This window comes from Calonectris borealis, chromosome 8 (assembly GCF_964195595.1).
Source record: "Calonectris borealis chromosome 8, bCalBor7.hap1.2, whole genome shotgun sequence".
Lineage (NCBI taxonomy): Eukaryota > Metazoa > Chordata > Aves > Procellariiformes > Procellariidae > Calonectris > Calonectris borealis.
In genome coordinates this window covers 16,993,625-17,009,418 of record NC_134319.1, presented here as the reverse complement: position 1 = coordinate 17,009,418, position 15,794 = coordinate 16,993,625, and the positions used below count along the sequence as shown (strand labels likewise).

Below are 15,794 nucleotides of genomic sequence, written 5' to 3'. Positions count from 1 at the left end.
ATCCTTTGCGTGTCGCTGCTTCTTTTCTAAGCTGGCCTCCTGTTTCAGAAGTCTACATATTCGCATATTCAGCTGTGTCAGGCATTTCTGTAAACTCCTTCACTGAGCTATGGTATGTGAAAAATATCACAGATTTTCCTAGACCTTTCCAAGACTTTCTTATCTCCATCACTTTTTCCTGTTTTGGTACTGCTTGTTGTAGACTGCAGAGTAGCAGTTTATGGGTGGAGTGTTTATCATGGTGGGTCATTGTGACACATTGCTTAAAACTGATGTTTGGGTTTGCCAGGATGATTCTGTGTTAACAGGTTTTTATTATGAAAAGCATAGCTGACCTTTAAAGTCCAAAGGCCGTATTTATGAATGACTCAGCCTGCTCTCAGTGTGGCTGAAGATTACAGTATGCAAACAAAAGTCGAAGCATACTTCTCCCATGTAACTTTTTGAGAAAGCAGTATTTGCCTCTGGCATTCACCGAGGGAGCTTTTCCTTTGTGTGCAAGAGGAAAATGGGGCAGGCTACAATAAAAGGCATTGTTGGTCCCAGCATGCAAAGAATGATGATCCAAGAACCGAAATAATAGAAAAGTGTCGAGGGGGAATTTAGTTCACAAACATGTCAGGATAGCTTCAGGCTTACTCAAGTTTTGATTCAAGCTTCTCATTCTTCTTAAATTCTTTCCAGGCCAAAATGGATTAAATAGTTGCTAATCTTCAATCATCCAGCGTTTCCCTGGGTCAGTGTTCGAGGATGGCTTCGCCGCGCCACCGTTTTAGCCTCCCGTTCCTTAATGACAGTAAACCTCGGGGAATCAGAGAGTATGTACTCTTGTGCTACGATTATGATCTGCCTCTTTCAAATTCCATCATTAAGGTCTCTGCAAGAGCGGCCTTCTTGCTTTGTGTCCTGGAGAGTATCTGTCACGATAGCCAGCAAGTCTGACCAACTATTGCATACAACATATACATAACAGGTTATAAGCTATCAGTTTTATGGAGCTGGTTTCCAGACCAGAATATTGCCTGACAGCTGTGCTTTAAATAGGAGAAGAAAACGGCTGCTGTGACATACCTAGACAGATACTGTCAGCTCTGGACTTTAAAGAAAGAAAAAAAAAAAATTTAAAACTTAGTGTCTTTTTTCTTCTCTTGCTAGTCCTATTGGGATGTTGTCCAACTGAACTGATGATGAAACAAGAATAATAATAATAATAATCAAACATTCCCACATAGATATTATTCATTTTTTTCCCAAAACTCTTTTTTTTTTTAAAATAAAGTCTCTTAATTCAGAACATGTCTTTTTCCCTTCTTCCTCCTTATCCCTACTGAAAACCCCTAGGAGCTAATGCCAGGCAAGAATTTGCGGTAGCAGCTCAACGCAAAAACTATGTAATTTACGTCCTGTGGCCCTATCAAATATAATTACAAACCATGTTCGCAGCACTGCAAATTACACAGCACTTCACCAGTGTGGGAGATGGCACGTTGCCTGTTGTGATAGATGATCCCACACCTAGAATTGACTGGCAGCTTTTACAAAATAGCAAGGCATCCCTTTTGTGCCTCGCTGATGAAGGACAGATGGTCTTTTTCTCCTTCAAGGATAATTCCCATCAGGCTTTATTTGCAACAGTTTATGTGCATATGAATTATTTGTATTAAAAGAGAATGAATATGGCATTTATTGGTGAACTATAATGTATCGAGATGAAGTGAAATTTTTAACTATTTCTTGCATCAACAATAGTACTGGCTGTTCAATATGTTTTCTTTCTCTGATAATGGAGATCATTCTCATTAGCTCTAAGGAGTCCTTGTGCTTCTCTGGCAGTGTAAATTCATTTATACCTGCCTTTAAGGCCTTTCTGCCCTTCCAGAGCAGTGCAGCAGAGGCTGAGGATAAATGAGAATCAAAGTGCTATTAAAGGGACCAAAAAAAAGGCATAAGACAAGTTAATACCCTTTAATGTTCATAATACTCTTTTTAACCTTCCTCCTCCTTAGAAGTTCACATGTAAATTGGAAGGTTATGGATGGCTCAAGGGGAATGACAGATTCCCTCTTACCCTTTCTTTTCTCCCTTGATATATCCCATATATTATTTGTTCTTTGGTGAATATAGTTGAACCCTGCTCAGCTAATCTTGTGGCTTAATTAAGATAATCTAACCATTTTGTGCAAACACAAAGTGATTTATACAGCACAATGTCTTGGGCATTGTGGTCTTGAGCTGTCGGGCTAAGTGGGATGCTATTTTACCTTTGTCTTTTTAGAGATTTTTAGAGCCCTTGCTCTTGGATCCACAGGTGCATAATGGGTTTTCCCACTTCAATTCATAATAAAGTGATAATCATGATGATAAAATGAGAGGCCTGAGCTTTTAGTGGCTTTTTTCTTCGGTATGCTTTGCACAGCTTCACTAATTGCATTAGATTCAGACCTGAATTATTGAAGGCTTCTGAAAAAACACATATTTTCATCAAGGACAATTAGGAGGAGTTCCTGGAAACTGTTTGCACTGCTCAAGCTCAGCTGTCCATTAGTTACTTTTATTTATACAGCACCAAAAAAGTGCCAGGAAAATTGAAGAGATTATAAATTTCTATGAGAAATTTTTGCTATATTGTTCCTTACAAGAGAAGTGAAATCTGCTCTTTCCTCTTAGAATCCAGACCTGCCGCCATTCACAAAGGATGGATGAACACTGTAATGACAAAATACATAAAAGATAGGGCTTCATTTCCAGGAGAATCAGCCAAGTCCATGGACGTCAAAATGAAACCGCTCTCTGCTCCATTTTGAATGCTCTCAGTGGTGCACGCAGCTAATGACGTGCCTGCCTAGAAAACCGGTTACCTGCTCATGCAGGCGAGCATTCAGAGGCGGCACCGGTGGGTGGTCTGCGTGCACGACCCCACACGCAGTTAGTTAGCATTGCATCTCGGCCACGGCCCGTGCTGCTTCTCACTGTCTGTAAATGCTGCTCCAAACACGGCCGGCAATGCAGAGCCCGAGCGGCGAGAGTGACGGCTAGACAGGATGCGGGGAAATTCAGTGCGAATAAAGTGGTCGATGAACAAGTAGGCAGGAGGGCAATTCTTAATGGAAAATGCCCTGGGCATGGGAAGGTGGGCTGCAAAATTAAGTGGAAAGTGAAAAACACTGAAATTGAGTAGAAGAGGGAAGACACTGCCTGGAAGGGTCTTGTGAAAATCCCTGTATGGCACAGGGGCTGGTGGCCATTGTGGAGCATCCATCAGGCTTTGGGAGGATCGCTCACTGGTGGATCCAGGTGCAAGCAAGGATTTTGGTTTTTTTTTTGTAAAAAATAAATGTTAGTGCTAGCAACAGCAGCAGGCTTGACTATAATGAGCTTAATGAATGTGGCGCAAGGTAGGAGAAATGTGGGATTTCTTGTGTGTGTAATTAGGACGCTTGGCAGCTGGGTAAGCTTTAATTGCCATCCAAAGCTCCTGATCTTGCCAAAGAATGACGAGAGTGAAGAGAGCTATTGATTTCCATCTGGGCAAACAATTTACTTCTTAGTGCTCATCAGCCTGATGTGTATCTTCATTCCCTGTCACCGCTGTGTGCAAGCTAAAGCTGCTTTCATCGGCAGATTTCAGGTGGAGGTTCAGTTGAATATGTGGCTAGAATTTCAAGGCGTTAATGGTAAAAACTGCCTTACTTACCACACTGTCAGTGTACAATGTGCTGTTAGTTTTGGAAAATCTCCACATCTCTAGGTCCTTCTATAAAGCGCCTCTTTGCTGTAGTGTCCAGTTGCCTCCCAAAAATAAAATGGGCACAGAGGAGCTTTCTTCTCTCTCTGCTCAACAGGAGCAAAGCAATGTTTATTTTATGTGACGCATGTTTGTTTATGAATGTGGTGTTACTGAGTAGAGGATTTTGCATTTCACTTTGAAGACACAGATGTCCATAGTCAACATGATCTCTTTTGGGGGCAGCTTCCAAATTTCATGGGCTAAATGCCACATTTTTGCCCTGTCGTTGACGGTTTCATTGTTCCAGGGGCACATAGCTGGTGCAGGTCATGATCTTGAAACAGAGGCATAAAGAGAAAACTCATATGCTACGAAGTGTAGCAATTTAATTAGAAAAAAAAATTAAGTGGTATTTTGGGGGAAAAGGTTGAGAAGAGAGAAGAGGAGGTAGAATTACCTTTGCAAAGCTATCAAAAAAACAGACTTGCTGCAATTTACAATATGCAAATAGCATCATTAGGCACAAACAGATTTTTATACAACTAATCAATCTAACATTGTGCGTGTAATGGAGATCGGTGTGCCTGTGCAGGGTAGACATGTGTGTATGGTTTTCTGAAATTAAAAAAATAAACGTTAGAATACTGAGTTCCCTTCTGTTGAGGAATGGATAATTAGTCAAATGGTAATATTCAGCAGATGCAACTTATTCATGTAGGAAATTCCATCATATAGTGCCCCAGGGGCATTGGACACTCTACAGTAAAAATAATCATGGTCAATAGTAAAAATTGTTAGATGTACCCATTTCTAGCAAAATTATTCATACACCAAATGCGAAGAAACATAAATGCATACAGGGCTGGTTTTCCTTTTGCTCATGTTTTGATCTGGAGTGACTTTACTGGAATGACTCTGCACTGACATCAATGATAGGGCAGAATCAGCCTCCAGATATCTAAATATTGAGTAAGTGTGGTAAAGTTAAGTGATGGCTTATAAATTAAAATGAAAGCAGTACTTGACTAATGTCTGAAAAGTAATCGTCTAAAAGGAGTATTGTTTAATAAGTTTTATATTTTAAAAGTGGCTTTTTCTGACTTACCAGGAAAGAAATGCCTAACATGGATTAATGTGGTCAGTGACTAGTCATATCTCAATTTTTTGTGTGTCTTTGTTTAAGAAAGATTTAACTTGATGCAGTAGGAAAAAAAAAAAATTCCAAATTCAAACAGGCCCTCTTGGAAACAGTGATTTATTTCCCATTGACTTTTGAAATAACCTGTAGTGGAAAGCAAACCTTATATGTGGACAAGATAGTAGAGATAAAAAAGGCAAGTTGTAGATTCATACTTGCCAAATTTAAAATAGGAAAATGATGCATTTTCTGTTGGTTGGTTAGATCTTGAATTCCATCTTGTGCTATTAGAGTATTTTTAAATCATGATGTCACTGCTGCGTTACTTTTGTGTGTGTATGTATATATCTCCCTTTCTAATCAGGAGACAATATAGGCAGCAAAAGTCATCTGGTACCTGAGACGGCTGTTAAAATACAACAGTTATATCCCCTTTGATATATCCCCTTTGTTATTCAGTGTTGGATTATAGTCTCATTTTATACACAGAGCAGTTCTACTGTTCGTAACAAAATACTTCCCACATGACACTGTCTTGTCATCTTCACTTTCTGGAGAGCTTTTGAGAAATGACTCATGGTGTGGTGTGCCCTACTTAGGATACTTCAGATGTTGCTTTTTCCAAGGTGCTTCCCCAAGCCTCTGACTTTCAGGTCTTCAAAGAAGAGTACCCATAAGTGGAAGTGCCTGAAACCATTTGTTATCTTTAAAAATATGTCTTTCTCTTGTGAAAAACAAATAAAAGAATGCTTTTCCCTCTGCTATTAAAAAGTTGTTTTAAATTACTTGTAACTGCAAAGAATAAATAAGTTCCATTCCTGCCATTAACACATGTGTTAAAGTAAGCGATAATTATACTTTAGATCTATCTATCCTGTAAAACTACGACCATAATCATTAAATAATTATATTTTATCTAGATGCACAATAAAATTTTTTGCATCCCCACTTACTGTGCTCATTACCATATGGTATTTCTTCTCTGATCCTGAATGGAATAAGAATATGAGCATTTTGAGGCACTAGTCTATATGTATTTATAGCAGTAAGGAGTAGAACTGCCAAAATGCATGAAATACACTTTTCTGTTACTGCTTTCAGAGAAATCAATATGAGAGCTATCTGCTTTCGGTGCTGATTTTGTCTGTGCAGTTATGTTGTGAAAGGCATAACTGGTCCTCTCCACTTGATTTCACAAACACATTTCAAACAGAACTGAATTTATGTGGTCAGCAAAGCTATTGGCAAGCATATTCACTATGTGAACTGACTTCTCCTAGCAGTTTATTAAGACAACATTCATTCCTTTCAAATAATGTGGCCGGCAGTGTTTGTACGTCTACCTAAAATTAAAGCGGTTGGATTTCCACAACATATTAAGTTGCTATCAAATGAGGAAGGACTTTGAAATATCAACAGATCAGACAGAAGTGTGAGCATCAGTGCAGAGTATCTGTACCACACAGCAAATAGTAATTTACAGGTCATCACAAGTCCTCAGGATTTCGGGAAAAAAAATTGTAACTATCAGTTTCAAGACAACACAAGAAAAGGTGAATGAGATCTTTTACTGGTGTAATTAGGCATAGTTCCCTGGAGCTGAATACAGACGTGTGGTTTCCATAGAACTAAATGGGACAAGCTGATTTTTGGTAGGAATCCTGCTAATCAAGTAAAAGGATATGAGGGTTTGTATAATACATAGAAGGTTGCTGTTGGTTTTAACAACAGTAATTCAGTTTGATCTGCTTTTTTAGTCTTTGTGTTTGGAATATGCTGAGGTGCAAATCTTCTTTTTGAGTTGTGCCAATCTGTGGGATAATTCAGGCGAACCCTGTGAAACCTGAGCACTGGGCTAGAACCAACTTCATGAAGGTCAACAAGGAGAACTGCAGAGATTTGCAAGTGGGTGGATCTGTACAAAATAGGAACCAACCAACCAGGATCTGAGGGTTACTGGGGGCTCCCAGGATCACAGGCTGCAACTGTAGGCTCCAGGTTCACAGTCTGCAACCATGCAAACAGTATACTGGGCTGCACTAGGAGGATCACGGCCAGCAAACTGGGAGAAATTATTATCCCCCTCTACTTGATACTGGTGAGCCCATATCTGGAATACTGTGTCCAGTCTGGGGCTCCCAGGTCAAGAGAGAGATTGAGAAACTGGAAATTGCCCTGCAGAGGACTACCAAGGTAATTAGGGGTCTGAAGCACGTGGCATGGAAGGAGAGATTTAGGGAGCTAGGCTTGTTTGGTTTGGAAAAGAGAAGTTTAAGAAGGAACTAATAGCAACCTATGGGTACTTGAAAGGCAGCTACAAACACAACGGAGACATTCTTCTCAATAGATGCAGAGGATAAATCAGGCAGAAGTTGTGCCTTGAGAGGGTCATATTGGACATTAGGAAAAGCTTTTTTACTACAAGGGTACATGATCCTAACAACGAATACACAGAGATAGGCTCTGATCTTCTTACTGATGTTCAGAAAACAGACCTTGAAGTCCCATAGATGCTTTAGCTCAGCGTTCCCTCAGAATCAAATGTTAGGTGGTATCAAGTGTGCCTCATGTCCTGCTGGTTTACCTGCTGAAGGCAGTGCCCCCTGTGCTGCCTCCGGCCCCTGTCGTGTGCAGTGGCACTACTTGTCAGGGAAATTGTGGGGAGTACACGCAATTGTACTGTGTGTACTATTTGTCTTTCTGTCCGTTTCTGAACTGTACCTTAACTGCTCCATTTCTCCATTCTTTTTCAGCTGGTGAGTTAGAGGCATCCAGAAACCTTTTGGTTAAGTGATAAGGAACAGCACAAGTTCAAATGGAACAAACCGATCACCCGCTGCCTCCTCAAGCCTTTCAACCAGCGTCACTCCTTCCGTACTACCTGCTTCCTACAGAAGCACCTAACCGTTGTTCCCCTATGGAGGGGCAAACAGCTATCGAACATTTCCCTTTGAGGAAGAAAAGATCATTTCACATCTATTCTGTGATTAATTACAGCAAGAGTTATTGCCACCAGCCTGGGTGTGTTAATACTGAAGCTAATCCATGTATCTTTTCATGTTTTATAGCTTCTTAACTCTGACACTTAGAACAGCATATTAATAAACTCAGTAAAATAGCCTATTGGAAATCTTTCACATTCTTAGCTTGATTTGTGATGTATTAATCTGTCTGTTTGTCTCTAGCACTAATCTTAGTGCCAGGGAAGCTGGCAAAAGAACTGCTTGCCCTTTGCAGGCACACAAGGGAAACCACAAAGTTGTTCACTCATGTGCATACATACACGTATATAGATGTGTGTATCTCTCCCTCTCTCTCCATATTCTCTTTCTTGTGGATACAAAAGCTAATTCCACTTTAAGAAGTTTCACGTAAATATACAGTTTCATAGTTGCATTTGCAAGTTATTGACCAAGTCAACACCAAAAATGCACCAAGCATTTACAAACCAAGGCAAAAGATGCCTTGGGGATGGGAATTCATTCTCAGGCAGCTGGCTCCTGGAAGGAATGGAAAATGCAAACTAAGAAAAGCAAGAAATGCTACAGACAAATGTCATTGCATCTTACTGCTGAGCTTGCAAGGTCTTTTCAGGCAATGAAGGGGAAGGACAGCCTGCAACACCTGCGGGGTGCTGCCAGCTGGTCAGCTGGCTCCATAGAAAAGGGAAACGGAGACTTGGGATAAACATTAAGCAACTCAAGTTACATTGCAAAGGGGTTGGGTCCTTTAGAAAATATTAACCTGCATCAATCAGCATTTTTAAGCCTTTGGTTTTTTAGGGAGTAAAGGTATAGTTTTGGTGGAAGACTTGCAGGGGAGAAAAAAACCAGCATGTGCATTATTCCTCTTGTATCAGTGCACCCCAGTTTAGCAGCCATGATTTACCAAAGACTTTATCCCCCACTTCCCTCAGGCAGCCTTTTTGTGCCCGGGGGCACCAGCAGCATCTCGCAGCAGCTGGTTTTTGATTCGTGAGACCCATTGAACAATAACTGTGTAAGTGCAAATGGCATGAGCCACCCCCCACTTCTACTGCTGGAGCTGATGCTTTCTTGCCAAGCTGATAAAATAGCATACTTTATTAAAAATGCTGTCTGATAGCAGGAAAACTCTTATTGCCTAATTTTCCCAGGGCAGCCACAACAACAATTTACAAAGCACTTACCCTAGCCCTATCTCCTCTTTCTCTCCTGGCTGGCGTAGTATTTCTGGCATATTTCTGGGAAGTATGTCCATCAGGGAAACAAACGGTGTCTTTCTATTATTTTCTGTAAGAGAGATGTCAACTATTGTAATTCAGCATAAACTTCCACAGAGTACTAATCTCATTTTTTAGTCGTGGACATCTGAACCTGTGGTACCTAGCCGATGCTTTTTTTTTTAAATTCAACAAGTGACTTTTCCCCTGCAGAGAAAGAAGGGCAGAAGTGGATGTAAGCCATGCTGAAGGTGAGGAGATAGCACGGGAGGTAAATAGTCAGAGTCCTGCAGTTCTCTCCCCAGTGGTCTGTTTGCTCAGCCAAGTGAATCCAAAAGTTGATCCTGGTTGTACTAGTGCAACCTATTGTAACAAAACCTGTGGGAAGACTATAAATGTGAGGAATGCCCTGCGCCTCTGCGTGTTGTCCAGGCTCCTTGGTGCCATGTGTCATGGCAACAATGCTGCCAAAGCTGACTTTCAAAGAATCACTCTTTGACAGCTTTGTCTCCCAACAACTGCGTAGCTGTCAGCTCATGGGAATTCCTCCTTCTCCGGAGGATGCGAAATGCCAGCTGAGAAAACGCCCAGTTCATTATCCGATAGCAGACAAAACAAATATTGTGTTTCCCCTGAACGAGCTATATATAGAATTAATCTGACCCTGGTAAGACTCTGTGAGATAGCTCGGGTTCAACCCAGGCAAGGGAAAATGCTGCTCCCCAAAAGGGTTTCTCTACAGGCTGGCAGATGCAGTATTGATTTACGCCGTCTAGAAGAGGTTGGTCTTCTCTCCCAGGAGTGATCTGTTACATAAAGAATAGATGGCGAACTAAATCTGTTCAGCATTTGGAAAATGCAGAAACACTCGGGAGCTTGTCCATGCAGTGGGGTGAAGTTAAGTGAAGTGACTTGTTGCCTCACGTCTTCAGCTCCTCTAAATGAGGAGCCCAGACAATTATTTAATAAAAATACTGCTTCACTGAATCACTGTGGTTTTTTTGTATTACACTACTAGAGCAGAAATTGAAAACTTCTGTCAACTATCTGGGTGAAAACCTCTCTAAGTTGCTTTTCATGTATCTAAAGCATGATTAAAGTAACATTTTTCTCTTCTATGGCTGTGAGTAAGACCTGATCCTGTACTTTTGCTAGGAGAATGACCCATTGATCGTAATGGGAGCTTTTCCTGCAGAGCAGTGTTTGCTTCTATTAATATAATGGCATTTGGCTGTGCAGTAGTTGCACGGTTTTCTATTGAGGTGAAGAAATATTTCAAATTTGTATTCCTTTTAAAAAGTGAAACTTGGTGTCTCTTCATCTTTCTGGTGCAGATTCCCATCGCCATAGCGGGACTAAATGGCTCAGTTGCCATCTTGTCCTGGCTTTTCACTGTCTCAAGTTTCAAGTAGCATTTCATTAATAGCGTGAGAGAGGTCCATTAAGGCTTCAGAGCCAGCGATGTTGTTCCAGCATCTGCAAGAGATGCTAAGTGTGTTCAAACTTTGCAGCCGTCTAGCACACCCGAGCAATCAGCCCATGTGGTATGCGTTTGTATTTGGCGGTGATCCAAATTCTCCTTTGTCATGGTCACACAAACTGTTCAACAGCAGTGACCAGCCGTGACCTTCAGTCACCTAGTGGTGCACGTAAAGGTTGCACATATGTTATTGGGGACATCAGACTCATCATTACGTAGCTGTTTTCCCTAAAATTATCAATCATTTTCAGTGTAAAAACGATAATAGAATCATAGGACTGGAAGGGACCTCTTGTCATCCATCCTTCTTCCCCAGCTCTGGCTTTCTGCTCCTGGCAGATATTTCTTTAACTTCTTCTTAAAAACATCTGTTACGGAGGCTGCACATTCTTCCCAGGCAATCTTTTCCTCTGCTCCTTATTGTTAGAAAGTTTTCTGTACTTCTACCTTGTGGAAATTATTCCCTTCATCTTTGTGGCAGCTTTTTACACAGCTGCAGACTGTTCTCAAGTCACGGCTGTAAAAAAAAAAAAAATCTTATCGATATGCTGCTGGTGATTTTGTCAAATGGATGAAATTTCCCTTTGTGTATTGATGACTTTTCTGTCATAACTTTCAAACCGTACCTCCTTTTGCAATATCTATTCCTTTCTCCTGAAAGCAAACGCACTATAAACATGTTTCCTCAATTACATTTTGCAAAGCAATTTTCTTCTCTCTGTTACTGCCACCAGATGACTCTGTGTAGTGTCAGTCACAAAACACCTGGATTTGCATCCTTTTCTGTATTTTTCTGTATGAAGCATTTTCTCCTTTCTAAATACAGCTTTCTATCATAGTGCTTAAGCGGTCTGCAATCCATCTTCTATTGCAAGCATGGTTTTCATCGTTCTGCATGAATTCCGTAGTGTGACACAGCTTTTTTCTTTGCTGGGGGGCAGCTTTGCTCTTTTACACTAGTCGCTCCAGCAGGGCAAAATTACAAGAAAATACTGGATATAGAGCAAGGTAGACAATAAATACTGTGTCGATACTGTAACTGACCCATTTTGTATTACTGCATATGATGAATTTTAACATCACTCCCGCAAGACAGTGTGAACACATTCTATTATGTAATGTTAATTTGTGAGTAAACTGATATTTTGTTAATCTTATTATAAATACGCACAATTTCGCTCTGGCTGCATCTGTTCCTACATTGTTAATGATGCCTTTCTGTTCAACATAAATAATAGAACAATCACAATCAGCAAACAGATCTTCATTTGTATTTAAACTGCACCTTTTTATACATGTATGGAAATACAGATTACTTTTTTTTTACCTGTAGTCGTTACTTCTGTAACCTTGTCTAAACAGCTGACGTTTTGTATTTCCAAAACACATTGTATTCATAGCATACCACTATCTCATACCACTGCACCTCATAAAGAGATTTTCCCTCCTCCAGCCTTGTCTCCCATAATGCGGAAAGGTATTGAGAAGCTGTCAGAAGTGATACCTGGCCAGCTCCCAGGGAGCAGCCATGGCCACCTGAGGTCAGCCTGGACCGGTGAGCAAACCTCACTGTCCTAGTGTATCATGTGCGTACAAGATGACTGTGTGGCATCACATCATATCTCATATTCCTGTAATCTTGGTGAGATCTAAAAATTGTCATCACTTATAAATTCATAAGGTATTTATGGATGTCAAAAAAATCTGTATTGCCTAGAACTTTCTGGTCCGTTGGCTGCAAGAACAACTATTTTTAATACCTTTTCAGATAGGAGCCCTGGCAATTTTTTAAATTACAGAAGGATAGTAGCATTTTTTTGTCTGGCTAAAAGTCATGCTAACAAAAAACAAACCAAAGCATGCCAATGGCCATATCCCAAATCTGTAATAAGTAAAAATAGGCTTTAATGACTGTGGAAGGATCACACATTATACCAGAGACGGTATAATACCATTTGTAGTGGTTTCTCAAGAATTTGAAATGTCTGCATGATAGCAACTCAATTACCTGTCCATTTGTTTTAAGGAGAAGAATATTTGCACATTATTCAGTGAATGAAAGTTATTCAAATAACGGCACCTATGCACATTAAGTAAAGGCAGCCTTTACTGGTTATTTGGAGAACGTGTGGAAAACGCAGATGAAAATCTAGTCAGCTGCCATTTTGGAAACACACTTTGATATTTCCTTTGTGCTATTCATTAGCCATATTCCTAAATGCTGAACATGTGCCGATGTCCATGACAGCATGGCCGAGGCAGCTGCCTGGGTTTTGTCTGAGCACCGAAGGGGGAACACGAAGCTGTGTGCTGTGGGGTCCCCTCCATGACCAGAGGGACACTTGCAAGACCCTTGCCAGTAAAAGAAGAGCTGGAAGGAAAATTCATATTCCTCCTCTCTTCCCGTCTGCTCCGGTGAGGAGAGACCTCGGAGGTACCTGGGAGGGCGGCAGCAGGAGCGGTGCAACCCGGGGCTGGTGCTGTGGATGTCGCCCATGGCACGAGGTCTGGCCCAAAGCCTCATTCGCCTCCTGCCTGGAAACCAGAGGTGTGTGCTGGAAAGGGCTGGCCCTCGTCCCGGATAACCTCAAGTCAGGATGAAACCTGGAGACAATGAAAAGGGGGGAACTAAGGGATTATTTTAGGGGAAGGGTGGAAAATGCTCATTGTTTCAGTCCCTGAGGCAGAGGTGGAGCAAAACGCTGGTGTTCTTTCTACCCCACAGAGGTGGAAACTCTGACAGCGTAAAGGAGTGGAAGAAGGGGGACTCGCTCTGCAGGTGAGTGGCGCTGTAGAAAGCCATGATGAGGGATTAGGAAGTAGCTGGGCTTATTTCCTTTGGATTTGTATTTGGAACTGCCTTCGTCATGGGATAGTCTTCCTTTGGCTGCATGGACAAACCGTGCGGCCTCTCGCTCCGCCGCCGGGGAAGCAGCAGGCGGCCGCAGAGGGCACGCATGTGTCCTCGAGCACGAGGAGCAAGCAGCCTGCCCCCTGCCCATGCTGAGCTTGAACGAGCATGGAAATGCGGGAGACGCAGGTGTTTGAATTCTGCCAGCGCCGTTGTGTGTTTATACATAACTACACGAAACTACTACGTGAAACCACGCTGCCCCTCAAGCCACACTGTGGTATGGAGCCCCAAGGCAGGCACAGGCAGCCCCAAAGCCCTGCCCAGAGACAAGGCCTGGGGCAAGCACCGGGGCTGCCTCCACGGAGGGTCGAGGCCCCATCGCCTCTCCCCGGCCGGGCCACGCTGCCCCTGAGGCGATGGCTCCGGCCACGGCGCTCGGCCCGGCCCTGCCCCTCAGGGCTAGAGCGGGTGGTGCCGCCGCTCCCGCCCGCTGCACAGGTAAGCGGCGCCCTGCGGCGGGCGGCCAATGGCGCGGCCCGGCCGCCGCCGCCAGCCAATGAGAGCGCGCTTGGCGGCGGCCCCATGGAAATGTGCCTGGTGGGGAGCCAATGGGGCGCGGCCGGGCCGCGGGCGGCGCTTTATCAGCTGCCAGGGCCGGCGGCGGCGGTCGCGGCCGCCTGTCCCTCCCGCCCTCCTCCGCGCCCCGCCGTCCCCGCCGCGCAGCATGGCCGGGCTGGGCGGCGGCCCCGCCGCCTTCGGGCGCTGCACGCACGCTGTGGTGCGGGCGCTGCCCGAGTCGCTGTGCCGGCAGGCGCTGCGCAGCGCGGCGGGCCCCGAGGTGGACTTCGCTCGGGCGGAGCGGGAGCACCAGCTGTACGTGGGCGTGCTGCGGGGCAAGCTGGGGCTGCAGGTGCTGGAGCTGCCGGCCGACGAGAGCCTCCCCGACTGCGTCTTCGTGGAGGACGCGGCCGTCGTCTGCGAGGAGACGGCGCTCCTCACCCGCCCGGGCGCGCCCAGCCGCAGGAAGGAGGTACGGTACGGGCCGGGCCGGGGCCGTAGCGAGCGGCGTCCGCGCCGCGCAGGTGGGCTCGGGGCGGCTGCGCCGTCGGGCGTGTCCCCGGGCCCGCCCCGGAGCCCTAGCGGGAGCGGGGTGGGGGGGCGGCGGTGCAGCGGCAGCTGCAGGGATCGCTCCCGGAGCAGCAGCCCTCCTCGGTGGGACGGCGCGGCGGGCCCCGGGCAGCGGCTCTTGCCCTGCCTCCAGCTGCCGCCCTGGCAGCGCCCGGTGCCGCGGAGCCCGGCCGCGCTGGGGGTTTATCGGAGAGCGGTGTGCTCCTGCTCCTGAAAGCAAGTGGACGGTGTGAACTATGACTCATCCTTTCTGGGGCGTGCGGGCTCCCGCTCCGTGCGAACTTGCCCAGCTCGGTCCTGCGGGATGGGTCGCCAGTCGGTTGTGCAGGTTTGTGCTGCAGCACCGCTCAGTCCAAACCCCGTTTTCATTACATGTTCAACCTGAGCTCTGTTCCAGGCAGTGCATTACTGATACCCACGGTAATTGTGCCTGCTGGCCTGTGCGCAAGAGCTAGTGTTTGTTTTGGTGTGCTCAGTGTTAGCCTGAATGCCCTTGAACCCGATGTCGCCTTCCCTGTGCAGCCACTGCAGGCTCTGTGGGCTAGAGGTGCGTGGATGTACAGGGGACGCGGGCCGTCTCGTTGGAGAGAGGTGTGAAGGATGCACAGCTGCAGAAGCCTTACTTTAGATACTCTTAGGACTTTTTTAATACGCTCAGCCCATTCATAAACTAGTTCATTGGGCAGTGCATGCCAGTTAACTCCTCAGTGAGTTGTGAGTACCAAATTAAACAAACCTTACCCTGTTTGAAGCTGCAAAACTACTACACTGGCAGCCTGCCTTCCTGTAAGCATGTCTTAACATAACCCTCTTCTCGTCTCTTCCAGTTCCCATCTTCTCTGTGGTACCATAGCTCGTCTTGTGATCCACAAGCATGTACTGTTGTGCCTTGGGTCAGGGCTGGGCCACTAGCTGTAGTATACCAGTAGCTGCTCTTGGCCATTGAGTGCAATGGATGAGTGTCTCCACTTGGGATTTTTGACATAGTGCCCTTCTAGCAATAACAAAGTTTACTTGAATTTTGTCCAACAGTGTAACAGTCTGAGATACTGCACAGATCTTGTACATGTGCACTTCCTTGTGCATACCCATGTGTATTTACTCTTTGAAGCACATCTGAATGCTCTTAAAGGTGACAGCATCAGACTAAAGTGTGTTTGCCACATGCTGCTCTCAGAAGCAGCTGTTTCTCAGCCAGAGTCCAAGTGAGTTTTCATCACTGGTCCTTCCCGTGACTCAGTGGTATGTAGCTATGTGACTCCCATT

The 15,794-nt window shown here is 44.5% G+C and overlaps 1 protein-coding gene across 3 annotated transcripts in view; it reads left to right on the top strand.

The window, feature by feature from the left end:
* Window positions 1–14,041: 14,041 nt before the first annotated feature.
* DDAH1 (dimethylarginine dimethylaminohydrolase 1) overlaps window positions 14,042–15,794 on the top strand; it is a 69,104-nt gene continuing 67,351 nt past the window's right edge. The window contains exon 1 of one of the 3 annotated variants that reach the window (XM_075156200.1): window positions 14,042–14,430. In XM_075156200.1, coding sequence (XP_075012301.1) covers window positions 14,125–14,430 — 306 coding nt within the window. In that variant the 5' untranslated portion in view covers window positions 14,042–14,124. The remainder of the gene's footprint in view (window positions 14,431–15,794) is intronic. The other 2 variants (XM_075156201.1, XR_012674488.1) reach the window with 2 other exon arrangements.